Here is a 14127-nt window from a genome sequence, read left to right as displayed (position 1 = left end):
TGATTTGGTGATTCACATAAAAGTGGAGATAAGAGTAGAAGTTTAAAAACATGCAGATTTCTAGAATATACTTGGAGCCGGCGAAAAGGGCTGAAAAATGACTCCAAGGTGATTAGAGACTCAAAAAGGATATTTGTGAACGGAACATAAATACCGAATCTTCCCGAGCAAAGTCATGCGCCATTTCGACCCAGGGAGTTTCATCCGAAGATGCTCCATGTTCTGTCCCATTTGGTCATTTTTTTCTACAAATGTCTGATCAAGCCAATGAAGAATGTAGTGTTTCCGTTCCGATAGCACCTGAAAGACATACGGGTAAGGTGCAGTTTTTGAGGTTGGAGCATGGCTACATTCGAATAAAGAATAAAATCAACGGAGTACGTGATGTTACCTTCTACTATTCCGATTTGACTGAAGAGCTGAAGGAAACACTGGTTCTGGGATCTATTGTTTCTTTTTCTATTGCGGTCGATGAAAATGGAAAGTTCTGTGCTACTGACATTGAAATCGAGAAGAATCAGGCCGAGTATTCGCCCCCCATTCGATCTACCCCTTCGTCGAACTCTATCCCATCACTGGAGTCTAGTTCAGATGACGACTATCTCGAAAGTGCAGGTAGTTCTCGGAAAAACTCCTTTTCTCTGACTGTGAGAACTCCTGCAACGATGCAGCAGTATCTTCAGCAGTACGCTACTAAACCCTCTGAATCGAAGTGTTCGATCAATGACAGGGATTCTTTATCCAAGAGTGTAGACCACTTTTTGGAATTGGTGTTGTCGAGAAGGTTCGACGACAGTTTTAACTCTTGTTGGCTGATTTAGCCATTTGTCTAGTTCGTAATTAATACCAATGATTCATAATAATCCTTGAAGATTATTCTTTTGTTTGTTGAAAACATACTTTACTATCAAACTGTGTTATTCATTCATTTAATCATTCATTCATTCATTCATTCATTCATTCACTGTTTCTTTCGCACAACTCAACCTTTGTGAGGCTGGCATATCGATCTCCCCAGTACGTCTTCAGCTTTCGGTACAGCACTTCGTTCGTCGAGTTCAGTCGCTCCAGGTACTGAATGTTGAATTGGATCTGCTGATGCGATCTACGGCTCACTTCGCGCTCCTTCTCTCACGCAGCATGCTCCTTATGAACCACAAACGCGCTCGGCACCACATACATTTGCGCTCCACGCTGTCGCAGATGCTGGAAATGCGCCATTCGATTGAATCCATAGTCCACAAAACTCTCGACGAAGAACGGCGTTTCCACCGACAGTCTCATCACATAGAATCTATTCTCCAAGTCTTTCACTCCCTCCTACGGCTCGATCTCTTCATTCGCCACACATCGCACCGGTTTCGGCTGATTCGAGCGCAGCTCCGCTCCCGATTCCTCCAAAATCCCCTTCGAATCACACGCGTTTCGCTCTCCTACCGTCGATTTTCGTCCCGGACGACGCAGCGAACACTCGCTCCGCTGAATGCAATCCTGCGCTGCTTCGATCGAGAGAGGCTCCAATCCGTTGAGCGAGTACACGGTAGGGAGGAGAAGGAGAGCGTGCGGGTCGTCGATGAGCGTCTTGGGAAGCGATTGGAGCGATTTCCAGAAGGATTCTAGATGGAAAGAAGCGGAGAAAGGGACGAGAGAGCGAGAGATCGCTGTCTAAAACGCAGACGTGGGTGGTGGTGATGGACTGAAGACCGATATTGCGAAGAAGATTGATCGGGAAGACGGACTGATAGACGTTGCGTGGCTCGTGGGAGACGAGCAGGATGGTTACGCGAGATGGGAAGTGATTGGCTAGGATTAGCTTTTGGATGGATTGCACGTTTTCCTCTCTCACCCATAGCACTAAGAGAAGAGGACTAAACAGAAATGAAAAACGAGAGGAAGTACCCTTTCCAGTTGGATAAGAAGGTGTGAGACAGAAAACGATCTTCTCTGAATTGTAAGAAAAGCAAAAATCCAGTGTACGAAAACACAGTTAATAGAGTTAAGCCTAGCGTCCGCTCCGTATCAAGAACGGGATCTCTGTAGAGAGAATACGGTGACACTTTATCTTCCTTGATTTGGCTGACAGACAGGTAACGGAGTCGATGATCACCCTTTTTCAACACGTATGGGGAAGAATAGTTTCTAAGAGCATTTGCATCATTTTCGGGATGACACAACTCCACTTTGTACTTGTTTGCCTAATAAAGAGCAGATTGAATGAGTACATTCTCAATTAATGATTTCTCCGTCCATAGCTCCGATACATCACTGTCATATTCGAAGGTAGTCGAATCAAGAATACTTCCCTTCATTTGTTCATTCTCATCTCCGCCATTGATATCCAGCTCATTTTTCGTCTCAAATATCTTGTCAAAAGTATCTTTCCCAGAAAATAGGGTCTATCGCTCATTATCAATTCTCTGTGCGTACAGATAATTTAAAGAACAGAGAATCGGTGTTTTGAGTTGAATATAGGGTAATAACGAGACATCCTCTTAATGCTCACAACAATCGATTCAAAAAGATACATAGCTACGATCGAGGAAAGGAAAACAGAAATCCTCAATGGTGAAATCGCCCCCATGTTAGAAAACAAACAATGGACAAACAGGTTAATCGACTGACAACAAAGCACGCTCCAACTCATTCAGATTGGCACTCCGATGTCTCAACTTCTTCATGATGCGCAGTCCCTCCTCTCTCAGCGTCTGGATCAGGGTAATATGCTCATAATACTTCTTCTCCATATCTCGCGCCGCTTCCGCCTCCACATACGACCGAATAAACTCAAAGAACTAGATAGCAGACATGTCAACAGTCCTAACCTGCTCCGAATAGCTCGGATTCATCTGGTTCAGCAAGGATGAAATGCCCATCAGCAGACATGTTCGGTCCTTATACGCCATTTCATTACTCGACGAAGTGTAAGGTTGCCTACATTGAACTAGTGCATTCGCTCTTACTGCGACCCTTGGATGGACAAATAGAGCACGAAAAACAAAATCATGGGGAATTCTGGAATTCCAGAAAACTGCTTGATTGGGTAGAGAACGATCGAGTTTGGATCCTTGGAACACGTCGTGAAAAAAGTGTCTTCCGAGTAGGATTCGATTTCCTGGTTCGAGATGGTGCAGAACATGCGAACGGCGGACAGACTGAGAATGGCGATTCCGATTGTCTGATTCAGAGAGAAACACGAAAGAAACCTGTCCAAGACAGTACGCTGTGGTCAAATCAACGTTGATTTCAGACTCGTACCACGCCATCATTTCTCGCACTCTATCGCTGCACGAAAATTCAGACAGCGTACTTGTGAGCAAAATCCTTTTGCTTGCAATCCACATCGCTGACACGAATCCATTGCAGCTGATTGCGAAGCAGAGACTCGAGTCTGTCCATCAACTCGCGAAGATGGAAGCAGATGTACTCTCCGATGCAGGAATAAGTCGATAGGCCCATTCTACGATTGGTCAAAACCCGATCAAAAAGACAGAGAGATGAGCTGCAGGAAATGATCGCTAGTGAGTACGAGGTCTTGATTAACGATGAAGCCGTTCGCTGTTTCGTCGAAGAAGGCTTCCTGCGAAGGAATCACGAGACAAAGATTGTTGATGAAATTGCCGATGATGCTGAAATGCGAGGAAGCGCTTCTATGAATCGCGTCGAAAACAAAGCAAAACAGCAAGGAAGGAATGGATCCATTGGAGTGGAGCGATGCATAAGAAGGAACGGAGAGTCCGCGCGCTTTGAACTCGTCGAGAATCGCTAACGAGAAAGCTCGTTTTGTTTGGATGTCAATGAATTTCTGAAGATCGGATTTCATTACGAACTAAAACGATTAGCAAAATCAAAAAAAGCCAAAACGCTCAGACACTCCGATCGTTTTTTAAACAGGAAAATCGACGAGACTGCCTTCGTAAACTGATCGAACAAGTGTCGAATTGTGTTCCCTTCCACGTTCTACGTTTCATTCCTCGTCGCAATCCGCACATCCAACAAACTGCTTCCTTTCTGCACCAGCGAAAAAATCTCATCGCGAATTCGCTCTAAGAGAATCGCACTGGCTCCTTCCTGCGGTCCCTGCAGCTCAAACTCCTTCAAAAACGCGTCGCATTGCTTGAGCGCCTGGTTGATTTTCCCAAACCGAGCGACCGACGCGATGTCCTTCGGGATGCTCTTCTTCTGCGCGATCTGATCGAGTTCCCGCTTGATCTCTTCCGGGAAGTCGTTCGCAGAGTTCGAGATGTAGTTGATGAAGAGAGAGAAGCAGATGTCGGCGCTCTTGCGAGTGTAGACGTTGATTAACTGCTGGAAGACGTGGCCTTCCATTTCGGTAATGACTTCTTTCAGTTCGGAGTTCGGCTCGAGAGGCGCGTGATACAAGCAGCGAACGCTTTTCATCATCAACAAGACGGACTCCAGCGCGATGTCGCCTTTCTGCACTGAACGCTGAACGTAAGACTTACTCCATATAAAAAGTCTGGGAACACATTCACGACAAGACTGTAGCAATTGAAGAAATAGTCGACTTTGAGTTCCTGCACAATCCGATCCGCGAAATGAACCTACGATTCGATCGTTGAATCAATGATTCACTCGCTCAATCAGCAAGATCGAATTCATTCGCTGGAATTCGGAGAGCTCTTTCACGCCATTCACCGTCTCTCCGAAGCGTTCTAAACAACGATACAGCTCGTCGATTCGCGATTCATCGTCCTCGAACTCCAGGATTTTGTCCATAAACTCGCGGTATTCCTGCATGACACCCATTTCTTCCAGTTTTCCGCACAATTTCGTGTGCCAAAATCCCCACAGACTCACTTTGTTCGCTCGAACCGTTTTCAATGTTTCGAGAACGCCATACAGGATTTGCATGGTGGTTACAAACGAAGCGAAAAACAATCTCTATACATCAAAAAAGTGAAAAAAACAAGAGAACCTGAAGCGACGGATCCACCGATTCGGATTTCGCTTTTCGCACGATAAACAAAGAAACGTTCTTCAGATACTCGTTCGTCTTCACTAACTGAATTTCGAGGTCGGAGAGATTGTCCTATCCCTCAAACCCGCCAATTGCAAACACCAGCAGAGTTACAATGCTCATCTTCGAGTTCCCGACGAGCGTTTTCAACTGATTGACGTAACTCTCCAGCACGGAAGCAATGTCGTGCTAAATTTCAATCGCTTTGCGTTCATCGCACCGGCCAATTCGGCGATCTTTCGTTGCCCCAATACAGCGCAGGCAGTTCCATCACGAAATTGTTGCTCCTTCGCAGCGAGTTTTGCCGCTCCGAGCGCTGTTTCTGGCTGCTTCGATTCAGCTCTCGCTTGTATTGCAGCGCCTTCGCGTTGGACATCAGCACGGGGAACGCGATTGAGAGAAGCGGACCGAAGTAAACGTCTTCGTCCCAACTCACGTGCGTGGACAGGAAATCGCTCAGCGCGTTGAAGTCCTCCAAGTTCGCCGGGTCCTTCAGACCGGAAGCGAAGAACGAAACCAAAATCCTGAGGATAAGGCGGCAAAGAAGAGGAGGAAAACAAGTTGGTGATTTCGTCTTGGCTGATGAGTCGATCGTTGTTTTGCTCCAAGAAAGTGTTGATTAGCAGTTTGATTTTGCTCTTTGATGTGAGAGAACTGCGCTGCACGTACTTCGGGGAAGCGGCAACGCTCGCAGAATACAAACGGGTAAAAACGAGGGAACAAATCGGAGCGAACTTCGCCGTTTGACTCCATGATGTGACGCGTGAGATTGTGCAGCTCGCGCGCTTCTTTTTGGAGCTAGAAGGAGATCGCACCGCGTCAAGAATTGTACTATAAGCCGATAGTAGACAACGAGAACGCATTCGCGAACCTCACCTGGGAAGCAAATATCAATCATCAACAAAAGACGGCTAATCCACGCCAACATTTCTAAAATAAGACAGCGACCTTGAGATTCTTGCAGGAGCTTCAAATCTGTATTAGAGATTGGAAAAGCACCCACATTGCACGTTTTTGTAATAATTATCGTCTAGATTGCTGAAGAAGGTGTTGACATGATTAACTAAAATGGAAACCCGGTTCAGTGTTGTGCCAAGTCTACAAGAAACGAAGCAATGTGCAGTGTACTTCTGAACCCATACCATATCGTCTTCTCCAATCTCTTTCACCATTTCCTCATCGCTTAGTACACTACGTATTTGCCTATCGAATTTCTTTGTATCTTTGAAGTATCTGCTATTAATGTCCATGGTGCACAGGTTACGTAAAGGGAATCAGCACAGAACGCAATTTCGGATTATACTGCTTTTTTCGATCGGTTAATAGTTTGTACAAACTACGAATAAGATACCCTGTAAAAAAAAAATCGTACGAACTGGGAAGGAGCGCCAACTCAAGGAGTTGCTGATACAGGCAGTCAGCATCCTGTATTATATCCTGTACCTCTCCGCAACAAATGTTATAATCAGAGGACATCGTAACAAAAAAGGCTGTGACCAACAAACAAAAACACAAGTAGGTTAAAATGAAAAGTGAACCGGAAGGCAGTGGATGCAACGGATGTTATTGGAAAAGAGAATACACACACGCAGCGAAAACTTCAGCTTGAACAGCTCACAAGCGAAGTCATGCGCGACATGGCACAGCGTGGGATAAAGCACAAAAGGAATTTCGCAGTTCTCGCCGCTTCCGATATCAATGGTTTCTCGCACGATATCTACACCTCACCCCCTCAGAAAAAATCGAACGGAAGTCGCGCAAACTGTTCCGTCGCTCTAGAAATAACGAAAACAAGCGATTTCCATACCAATTTCCTCGTTCTGGACCAGACCTACGGAGATGTTTTTAATGTTCGGGGAACACTGATTGATACAAATGGTCCCGCGCACTCCGTCCATGAAATTCACTTCCGTTGTCGAAAGATTACACGTAATATTCACAATAGGACAAAAATCACTCTTGCTGGAGCAAGAGGGACGCTCTACCATCTGTATATCCTCTTCGCTAATAGTCAACGTTAAGGGAAGGGGAGATGGCATGCCCTACTCATCACCATACTGGAACACAAATACAAAACTCTTCACTTCGATAGCTCGGTAGGTTACATTTCTTGGGATAAGCATTTTTGTGAATGCTTTCAAAGTGTAACGAACCTCCACACCAAACCCGAGATAACTATCTGGAAATTGAAACTAGAAGTGAGGGAAAGCATTATAGAGCAACATTGAGCTTTTCAGATTCTGAACGTAAATTGAACTTAAAGGGAGATCCTGCTCGGGTGGATAGCAACAATTCTTTCTTTTCCTCATAAAAGGTGATACGTCTCTTTGCAAATAGATTCGAACTTCGTTTCAGGTAGAATCAACATACCTACTATGAATTTATGAATACGCACGCCGTCAGCACAACGAAGCCTCTAAACTCCTTGTCTTCCGAGACACAACTATTAGGGATAACCTCTACAACACCCGAAACACTATCCTATGTTGAACAGTTTCTCGAACTCTCTACTCTAAAGATTTCTTTGTCGGTGTTGATAACCAATCTTACCATAGAGTAGAAAATTAACCCTCTATCCAGCAAAACACAATTATGAAAAAGTGCCGAAAATGGGAATGTAAAAAAACACAATCAGAATACAATCGGGCTTTACAAGGAGAACAGATCGTCAAACGCATCTTTCTTCGCAGCAGGAGCACTAGCAGAGGTAGGGGCAGAAGGAGACAAATTTTGTTTCGTGAAATCGAAATCCATCGAAGCGAACGGATCTACCGGGGCACTTTCCACAGGAGCGGGTGCAGCAGCCTGTCTGGGCGCTCTTCGCGGCGCGGGAGCGGGCTCATCGTCAAAGCCCCAATCATCCTCCGCGGGCTTCTTCGCTCTTCGCGGCGCGGGCGCGGGCGCGGGCTCGTCATCCCAGTCCTCCGACGTGGGCTTGCGGGCTCGTCGCGGCGCGGGCGCAGCCGCGGGCTCGTCGTCGAAGAGATCGTCCATGCTGGGTTTCTTCGCCCTGCGCGGCGCGGCGCGGGGCTTCGGCTCGTCGTCCCAGTCCTCCGACGCGGGCTTGCGCGCTCTGCGCGGCGCGGGCGCGTCGTCCTCGTCGAACAGATCGTCCATCGTGGACTTCTTGGCTCGACGAGGCGCCGCTTTGGGCGCGTCGTCCTCCTCGAAGAGATCGTCCATGCTCGGTTTCTTCGCTCTTCGCGGCGCGGGCGCGGGCTCCGCCTCCTCCTCCGCGTCCTCGAACAGATCGTCGATGGACACCTTCTTCGCTCTCCGCGCCGCGGGCTGCGCCGGCGCGTCCTCGTCGAAGCCCCAGTCGTCCGCCGCCGGCTTGCGGCTCGGCTTCGCCTGCTGCGCGGGCTGCGCCGGCTGCGCGGGCGTTTCGTCCCAGAGCCCGAGGCCGAGCAGATCCTCGGTGGCGGAGGAGGAAGAAGCGGGCTTGGCCTTCTCCGGCTCGGGCGCGCGGTCCTCGGCGTCGCGCGCGGGGCGGCGGCGCGTGGAACGCACCTGGACGGCGGGCTCGGCGTCGTCGACGGGCTTCTTGGCGCGGCGCGCGGGCTTGGGCGCGTCGTCCCAGTCGTCGGCGGGCGCGTCGTCGTCGTCGGACCAGCCGTCATCTAGGTGGTGGAAGCCTCGCCGCAAACACACTCTTCTTCTTGGCCTCGGCGAGCTTCTTCTCGTACTTGGCGTACATCTTGGAGAGCTGCTGGCACATGTCGTTGAGCGTGAGCAGGTGGCTGAGCAGCTACACGTCAGAGGCTCGCGCCGAGCGCACGTTCTCGTCGTTTCCGCGCGTCGTTTCGCGGTCGATCATCACCATCAGGGCCTTCTGGCTGGCTTTGCTGTCGTCGAGAATGCTCTACGCCTCAGGAACCGCTCGCTCGCCCACGCGCGCGCGCTCGTTCGCGAAGAAATCGAGGCCTTCCTCGTCCAGCTTCGCGAGCAGTCTCTTCACGTTGCGGTACAGCTCCTTGGGGTTCACCTCCGACACCGACTTGGAAGGCACGCCGCTGGCGCTGCTGCTGCTGCTGGAACCGCCGTAGTAGTTGCTGGCGCTGCTGGCGCTGCTGGAGGCGTTCGAGCGAGACGTCGGAACGGTCACCATAGGCACCCACTTGTTCTCTTCTTCGTTCGGGGCGGCAGGGAAACGGATGCCGCTGCGTTGCATGTCTTGGTAGCCTTCAACGATCACCTTGCCACGACCTTGCGAAGCATACGGAAGGAATCCTTCTCCCCACACGCGGACCATGGCACGAGCATCGTTCATTAGGTGCATGTTATCGGCGCCTCCGGTTTTCGCTTTGTACTGATCATCAACAACAAACGACACAACTCACCAGGATCATTTCTTTCATCTTTCGCATAAAGAGAGGGTTGCAGGTATTGTGGAAACGAGCTCCAGTATGCTTAATGAGATAATCGGCCAACCTGAGAATAAACACCTCCAAACAGTTAGATACTTGAGAGATTGGCGAATGTCACTATTGTTACTACTTCCGAGGGCTTTAGAGAGCACAAACCAGACTTCATCAAGAGCATCGGGGTCACTAGTGTTTAAGACCATATCAGTAATCTAAAGAGTTACACATGAGTAAAGAAGAACAAATACCTTTTGAAATTGAGATGTTCCATAACCACTAGCATAAATACAATCATGAACCGCATTTCCCAAAGGAGTAACAGGTTCGCGAATCAATGAAGACAACTTATCTGCAAGACCAGTAAGACCAGAAAACATTCCGTTTTTTAAGAAGAATATGGGATGAAGAAAAATTTGCACAAGCGTTTTTTGTAGAAAATTTGTTCACTCCAAACAATGCTTTAATATAAATCATGAAACCCAGGTTTGGGAAGGTAATCCGGATTGGGGCGAGGATAGCGAGGCTGGGGCGACCTGTTTGGGTATGAGCCAACCGGCCCAAAAGGATCAAATCGAGCGCCTGAAGGTCGATAGGACGGATCCATCTCGTCTCTTCTGCGCCGGAAATACTCAGGACCCATCAAACTGCTTTTAACTACCCATGGAACGCATACTTTCCACCTGGAACAAAGGAAGGACCCGGTAGGCGATCTGCATCAAAAGATGGGTAAGGGTCCTGGTATCTTGCGCGGTTAGAAAGCTGGTTAATCTAAAGAGAGAATAATCAGGAATAACCAACAAATGAATCGAATTGCTTCGATATATCTTGAGTCCACTCAGAATTTAGAGTGCAAGATGTTTCCTGACTAGACAATATGAACTCATTACGTAACTTTGTCACCTATTTCTCAGACTGACCAACTGCAATACATGAAGTGGAATCATTCTTTCATTTACGAATGTTGCTCCTTCTGCTCTTTCCTCCAACCATTTGTCCAACTGAATGGAATCAGTGATTTGGGGCTCTCCAATTCGTGGAGCGTGTCTGAATCCTATTTGTCATATTAAACGAATTCAAAAACCATATTGTTGCAAACGGTCAAAGAGGGTTGAACAATTGGATCCCAATCTTTCTTCTATTGTGATATAAGCATGTTTATGGCTTACCGATGCGATGAATGCAAGCCTGGAGTTCATCCCTAATCACTCCTGGGCTTAACTCAGATAATAGTTGTTTTAGTTTATCTAACTCTTCTTTGTGTTCTATACATAAAATAGTAATAATGGGTATAAACGAGGGTTATCCATCTTTCCACTGTGAAAGAAAAATTATTTTCAAAAAAAACACGACATTCACTGCCTTCCTTTATTTGACTCATTATCATTTTGCCTAATATAAATGGGGATTCGGCAAGAATGAAAACACATTTTTCCATTTTATTAATTCTATTGAAAAAATAAACATTATTAAGGATCCTACTTTTAAAGATTCGAATAAAATTGCATTGCTAAGAGTTATGATCAACAAGAAATAAAAAACAAAATCACAAATAGGATCTACATGAATCGACATAGTTTCTTTAATAAACAAATGATAATACACTTATTTCTGATTAATCGTTGAACTGCAAATAGAGTAGGACTAAAGTCTGCTTTATATATATCCAGAACATGAATTATCGATTTTCAAAACATTTATTTATACGTCCCTGAATTAAGCAAGCCCCAGTTGCGGAAAGAAATGAGCAAGAGAATATACAAAATGTAAATGTGCCCCAAAAGAACAAATAAAAAGCAATACCATGCCACACTTCTACAGCATTAATCAGCATATATATACATAGAATCAGAATAACTAAATCTATTGAAAATATAGCATTCTTAATCCCTTTACACATCTGTTCACAACAACTTGGTTCTTGAGGACGGACAAATGTTTCTAAAAGTAAAATGTCATTCATTTGTTTTACCTTTTCTAACATATTTAAAGTCGGAGATTCTTTGAAACTCTCCTTTATATATTACTTTATCTTTTCGATAGGAGGTCATTTCATTTCCATTAAAGGTGTGTAATTGTTCAATTTCCAATCCATGTTTCCATTTACTGATCTTTGCTATTCTACCATTGTTAAAAAAATAGCAAGTTCCTGATATTAGTCCCTCATTATCTCTTCGGCATATTGATACGAGCTCCCCAAAATCATCTACTTCGTTCCAATAATTACGTTTCTCTCCGTTTTCCCGAATTAAAGGATTTCTCAAACCATTTGAGAAAAAACCATCAAACATTATTTCGCCACTTTCGTCATATTCAATCCCTCTTCCATTTCGATATCCATTTTTCATATATCCATCATAAAAAAGGTCTCCAGATTCATAATAAAGTTCACATTTCCCAGTTGCTTCTCCTTGAGAATACTCATATCTCGCCCACAATTGACCGTTTGGATCTCTTATTTCAGCTTCACCGTCAAATCTATTATGATCTGTGAAGGTAGTCAAAGAAAATCCTCGATGAGGTGCTCCAATCTGGCATGTGGCTATTTTATTGTCATATGTCGTATTACTGATAGGAAATTCGCTATACAGGCAATGATTCCATATTTCAATTCCATTATTGTTGGTTCGTGTGAAGGATTCCTTGTTCAATGAATTACTTACTATCACAGAGACTAATTCGCTGTCTGTGCTCATAGTGTATCTCGCATATATCAAAAAAATATACATAATCTTGATAGAAAAAGGGCAAAACGAATCTATTGATATCATTTCTCTTGCATTGCAACTATGAAATGGCAGGAACAGAATGGATTTAAAATGAATTAGGATATTCTTATATGGTTATAAGTTAAAGACGGCTTTTGGATATTGCTCATAATATTGTTGGATGTGAGACTCGGGATTATCAATGTTAACTGTAAAATGCTCTATATCCATTACTGTTTGGTTTTTCTAAAAGGATCTTATTCTTCCTTGATACTTTTTCATTTTATATAATAATAATAATAATTCTAATTTAATAATAATATTATGCTAAAAAAACAGCATCAAGAATCCATTCACCCAAAGTACATTTATCTTATCAAGTATTATTACGAATCTGTTCTTCACATCCATTAGTATTTGATAAGAATAGAAAAGTGTCGTAGCATGCATCAAGAAGTAAAGGAGTAGCTATCTTAGAAATTCAATTCCAATAATATTATATACAAACGATTTTAATCAAATAAAACTGCAAGAACAAAGATATGCTCAACACTAAAAGTGAAATATAGCACGAACACGTTCGAATGCATTTGAGATACAATCTCATAAGGCGAAGAAGTCATTTTAAGCAGGTAAAACTCAGACAAAGCAAAAATACAAACCAAGACACTCTCGTCTTCCACAATCTCATTCTTGTTTTTCTGATTATTATTACAACCAAAATCCTATTCGGTAAGAACATCCAATTAGAGATTCGAAATCAGATCGGCTCATTTCTTGCTAATTCCTTTTTCAGTTGTTACTGCAGTATTGCATGCATAAACAGAAGACACTAAAGATACTCAGGCCAGAGCGCAACTGTCTATAAAAACATTGACATACTTCTACCAACAAACAAAAAAATGTTCCCTGTCATTCCATTTCTTTTCTATTTGTTCAAACATGTTTTTGTTCTTGAAATCGATTTGTTCTTTTAATATAAACTTTACAAACTTTCTTCCTTTATGTTCAAGCTTGTTCTTTTGCTGATCTTCGCTGTACGATTCATTCTTGGCCAATTGTTCCGCTAGTGTATCGCAATATAGATACATGTGAGACAGAGCTATATATGCCATCCATCTCTGTTCATTCGTCACATTCGACCATATCTCTTCTATTCATAAGAACAAAACAAAACGATTCACCGAGCGGAGAACTCGAATCTCCGATGATCTGACGGATAAAAGTATGTATCATGTTACTGTCGAAAAGCTGAAAGAAGATCTTCTTCTTCCTCTCCGTCATCTCAGAATTGCTGGAACTAACTCAACAAGCTTTGTAATACCTTAGTGCGACTTGCAGATCTCGCTCGTGTCGACTTCGGTCAAGACGTAAGACATACCTTCCCATCTCCAAAATCGACGGTTCTTCTTCCTTGTATTTATCCTTGACCCGTGAGTGGTGCTCCTTATAACCCATTTCTACATTAAATAAGCAGAATAAACCACGACGTGGATTCAAGACACGCGATTCAGGAGCAGCGAGAGTGTAGTAAAACTCAAGCAACGAGCACACAGAACGAACCTTGCTGCGATTTGCTGGCAATGAAACAACAATAAAAGGCAAACCCAGTAACTCTGGACGTTTGCTGGACTTCTCCTCCTCGTCAATATATCGCTTTTTCTCGTCATCCGGAAGAGCTTTCCACTTTTCTCGCAGCATTTCAAACAGCACGGACGCATCCTTCACTACATAAACAAACGCAATTGAAAGAAACCGTCCGATTTTCTCCTCTCTTTGGTGTATTGCTGGCGAATAAACCGACTTTCCGCGTCATTCCGCGAGTGCATCCTCTTTAGCTCCACACATTCTGATTCGTTCGTCGCTTTATTCATTTCTCGCGTAATCCCCTTTATCAATTCCTGGTCTTCAGGCGCCCATTTCCGGAACTCTTCCTTCAAGAGATTGTATCCCTGCGATTTAAGAGAAACGTGGAACTGATCGGTAATGTAATCTCTGTATAGTTCCTTATACAGATCGGCAGCGATCACGTATGTTTTCCCTGCAGAGAACTGCTCACTGCGTTCTTCGTAAGGTTTTC

General features: G+C 44.7%; 7 protein-coding genes; 1 reads left to right on the top strand and 6 right to left on the bottom strand.

Annotated features, from left to right (window-relative positions):
* Nucleotides 1–251: 251 nt before the first annotated feature.
* On the top strand, nt 252–878 carry GSBLH_T00000371001 (uncharacterized protein; the record flags this gene model as incomplete). XM_013038563.1 has 1 exon in its annotated part: nt 252–878. One exon carries the CDS (start codon nt 252–254, stop codon nt 819–821), a length of 570 nt encoding a protein of 189 aa, XP_012894017.1. The 3' UTR covers nt 822–878.
* A 1722-nt stretch (nt 879–2600) lies between these two features.
* GSBLH_T00000370001 (uncharacterized protein) lies at nt 2601–3263 on the bottom strand (the record flags this gene model as incomplete). XM_013038562.1 has 2 exons in its annotated part: nt 2601–2792; nt 2823–3263. The coding sequence occupies 2 exons, from the start codon at nt 3261–3263 to the stop codon at nt 2610–2612; spliced, it is 624 nt and encodes a 207-aa protein (XP_012894016.1). The 3' UTR covers nt 2601–2609.
* A 3490-nt stretch (nt 3264–6753) lies between these two features.
* Nucleotides 6754–7531, bottom strand: GSBLH_T00000369001 (uncharacterized protein; the record flags this gene model as incomplete). Its single annotated transcript, XM_013038561.1, has 5 exons — nt 6754–7020; nt 7051–7170; nt 7202–7322; nt 7353–7459; nt 7490–7531. 5 exons carry the CDS (start codon nt 7529–7531, stop codon nt 6754–6756), a joined length of 657 nt encoding a protein of 218 aa, XP_012894015.1.
* Nucleotides 7532–7609: 78 nt separating this feature from the next.
* Nucleotides 7610–8696, bottom strand: GSBLH_T00000368001 (uncharacterized protein; the record flags this gene model as incomplete). XM_013038560.1 has 2 exons in its annotated part: nt 7610–8598; nt 8630–8696. The coding sequence occupies 2 exons, from the start codon at nt 8694–8696 to the stop codon at nt 7628–7630; spliced, it is 1038 nt and encodes a 345-aa protein (XP_012894014.1). The 3' UTR covers nt 7610–7627.
* A 30-nt stretch (nt 8697–8726) lies between these two features.
* On the bottom strand, nt 8727–9719 carry GSBLH_T00000367001 (uncharacterized protein; the record flags this gene model as incomplete). Its single annotated transcript, XM_013038559.1, has 5 exons — nt 8727–8840; nt 8871–9287; nt 9319–9409; nt 9442–9554; nt 9591–9719. 5 exons carry the CDS (start codon nt 9717–9719, stop codon nt 8727–8729), a joined length of 864 nt encoding a protein of 287 aa, XP_012894013.1.
* Nucleotides 9720–9802: 83 nt separating this feature from the next.
* GSBLH_T00000366001 (uncharacterized protein) lies at nt 9803–10302 on the bottom strand (the record flags this gene model as incomplete). XM_013038558.1 has 4 exons in its annotated part: nt 10272–10302; nt 10141–10242; nt 10016–10110; nt 9803–9986 (listed from the first exon to the last, which is right to left on the bottom strand). The coding sequence occupies exons 1-4, from the start codon at nt 10284–10286 to the stop codon at nt 9803–9805; spliced, it is 396 nt and encodes a 131-aa protein (XP_012894012.1). The 5' UTR covers nt 10287–10302.
* Nucleotides 10303–10935: 633 nt separating this feature from the next.
* On the bottom strand, nt 10936–11173 carry GSBLH_T00000365001 (uncharacterized protein; the record flags this gene model as incomplete). XM_013038557.1 has 1 exon in its annotated part: nt 10936–11173. One exon carries the CDS (start codon nt 11171–11173, stop codon nt 11018–11020), a length of 156 nt encoding a protein of 51 aa, XP_012894011.1. The 3' UTR covers nt 10936–11017.
* Between the last annotated feature and the right edge of the window lie 2954 nt (nt 11174–14127).

Source organism: Blastocystis hominis (genome assembly GCF_000151665.1).
Source record: "Blastocystis hominis, Singapore isolate B (sub-type 7) whole genome shotgun sequence assembly, scaffold_0".
Taxonomy (NCBI): Eukaryota; class Bigyra; order Opalinata; family Blastocystidae; genus Blastocystis; species Blastocystis hominis.
This window is presented reverse-complemented; position numbering and strand designations above follow the sequence as displayed.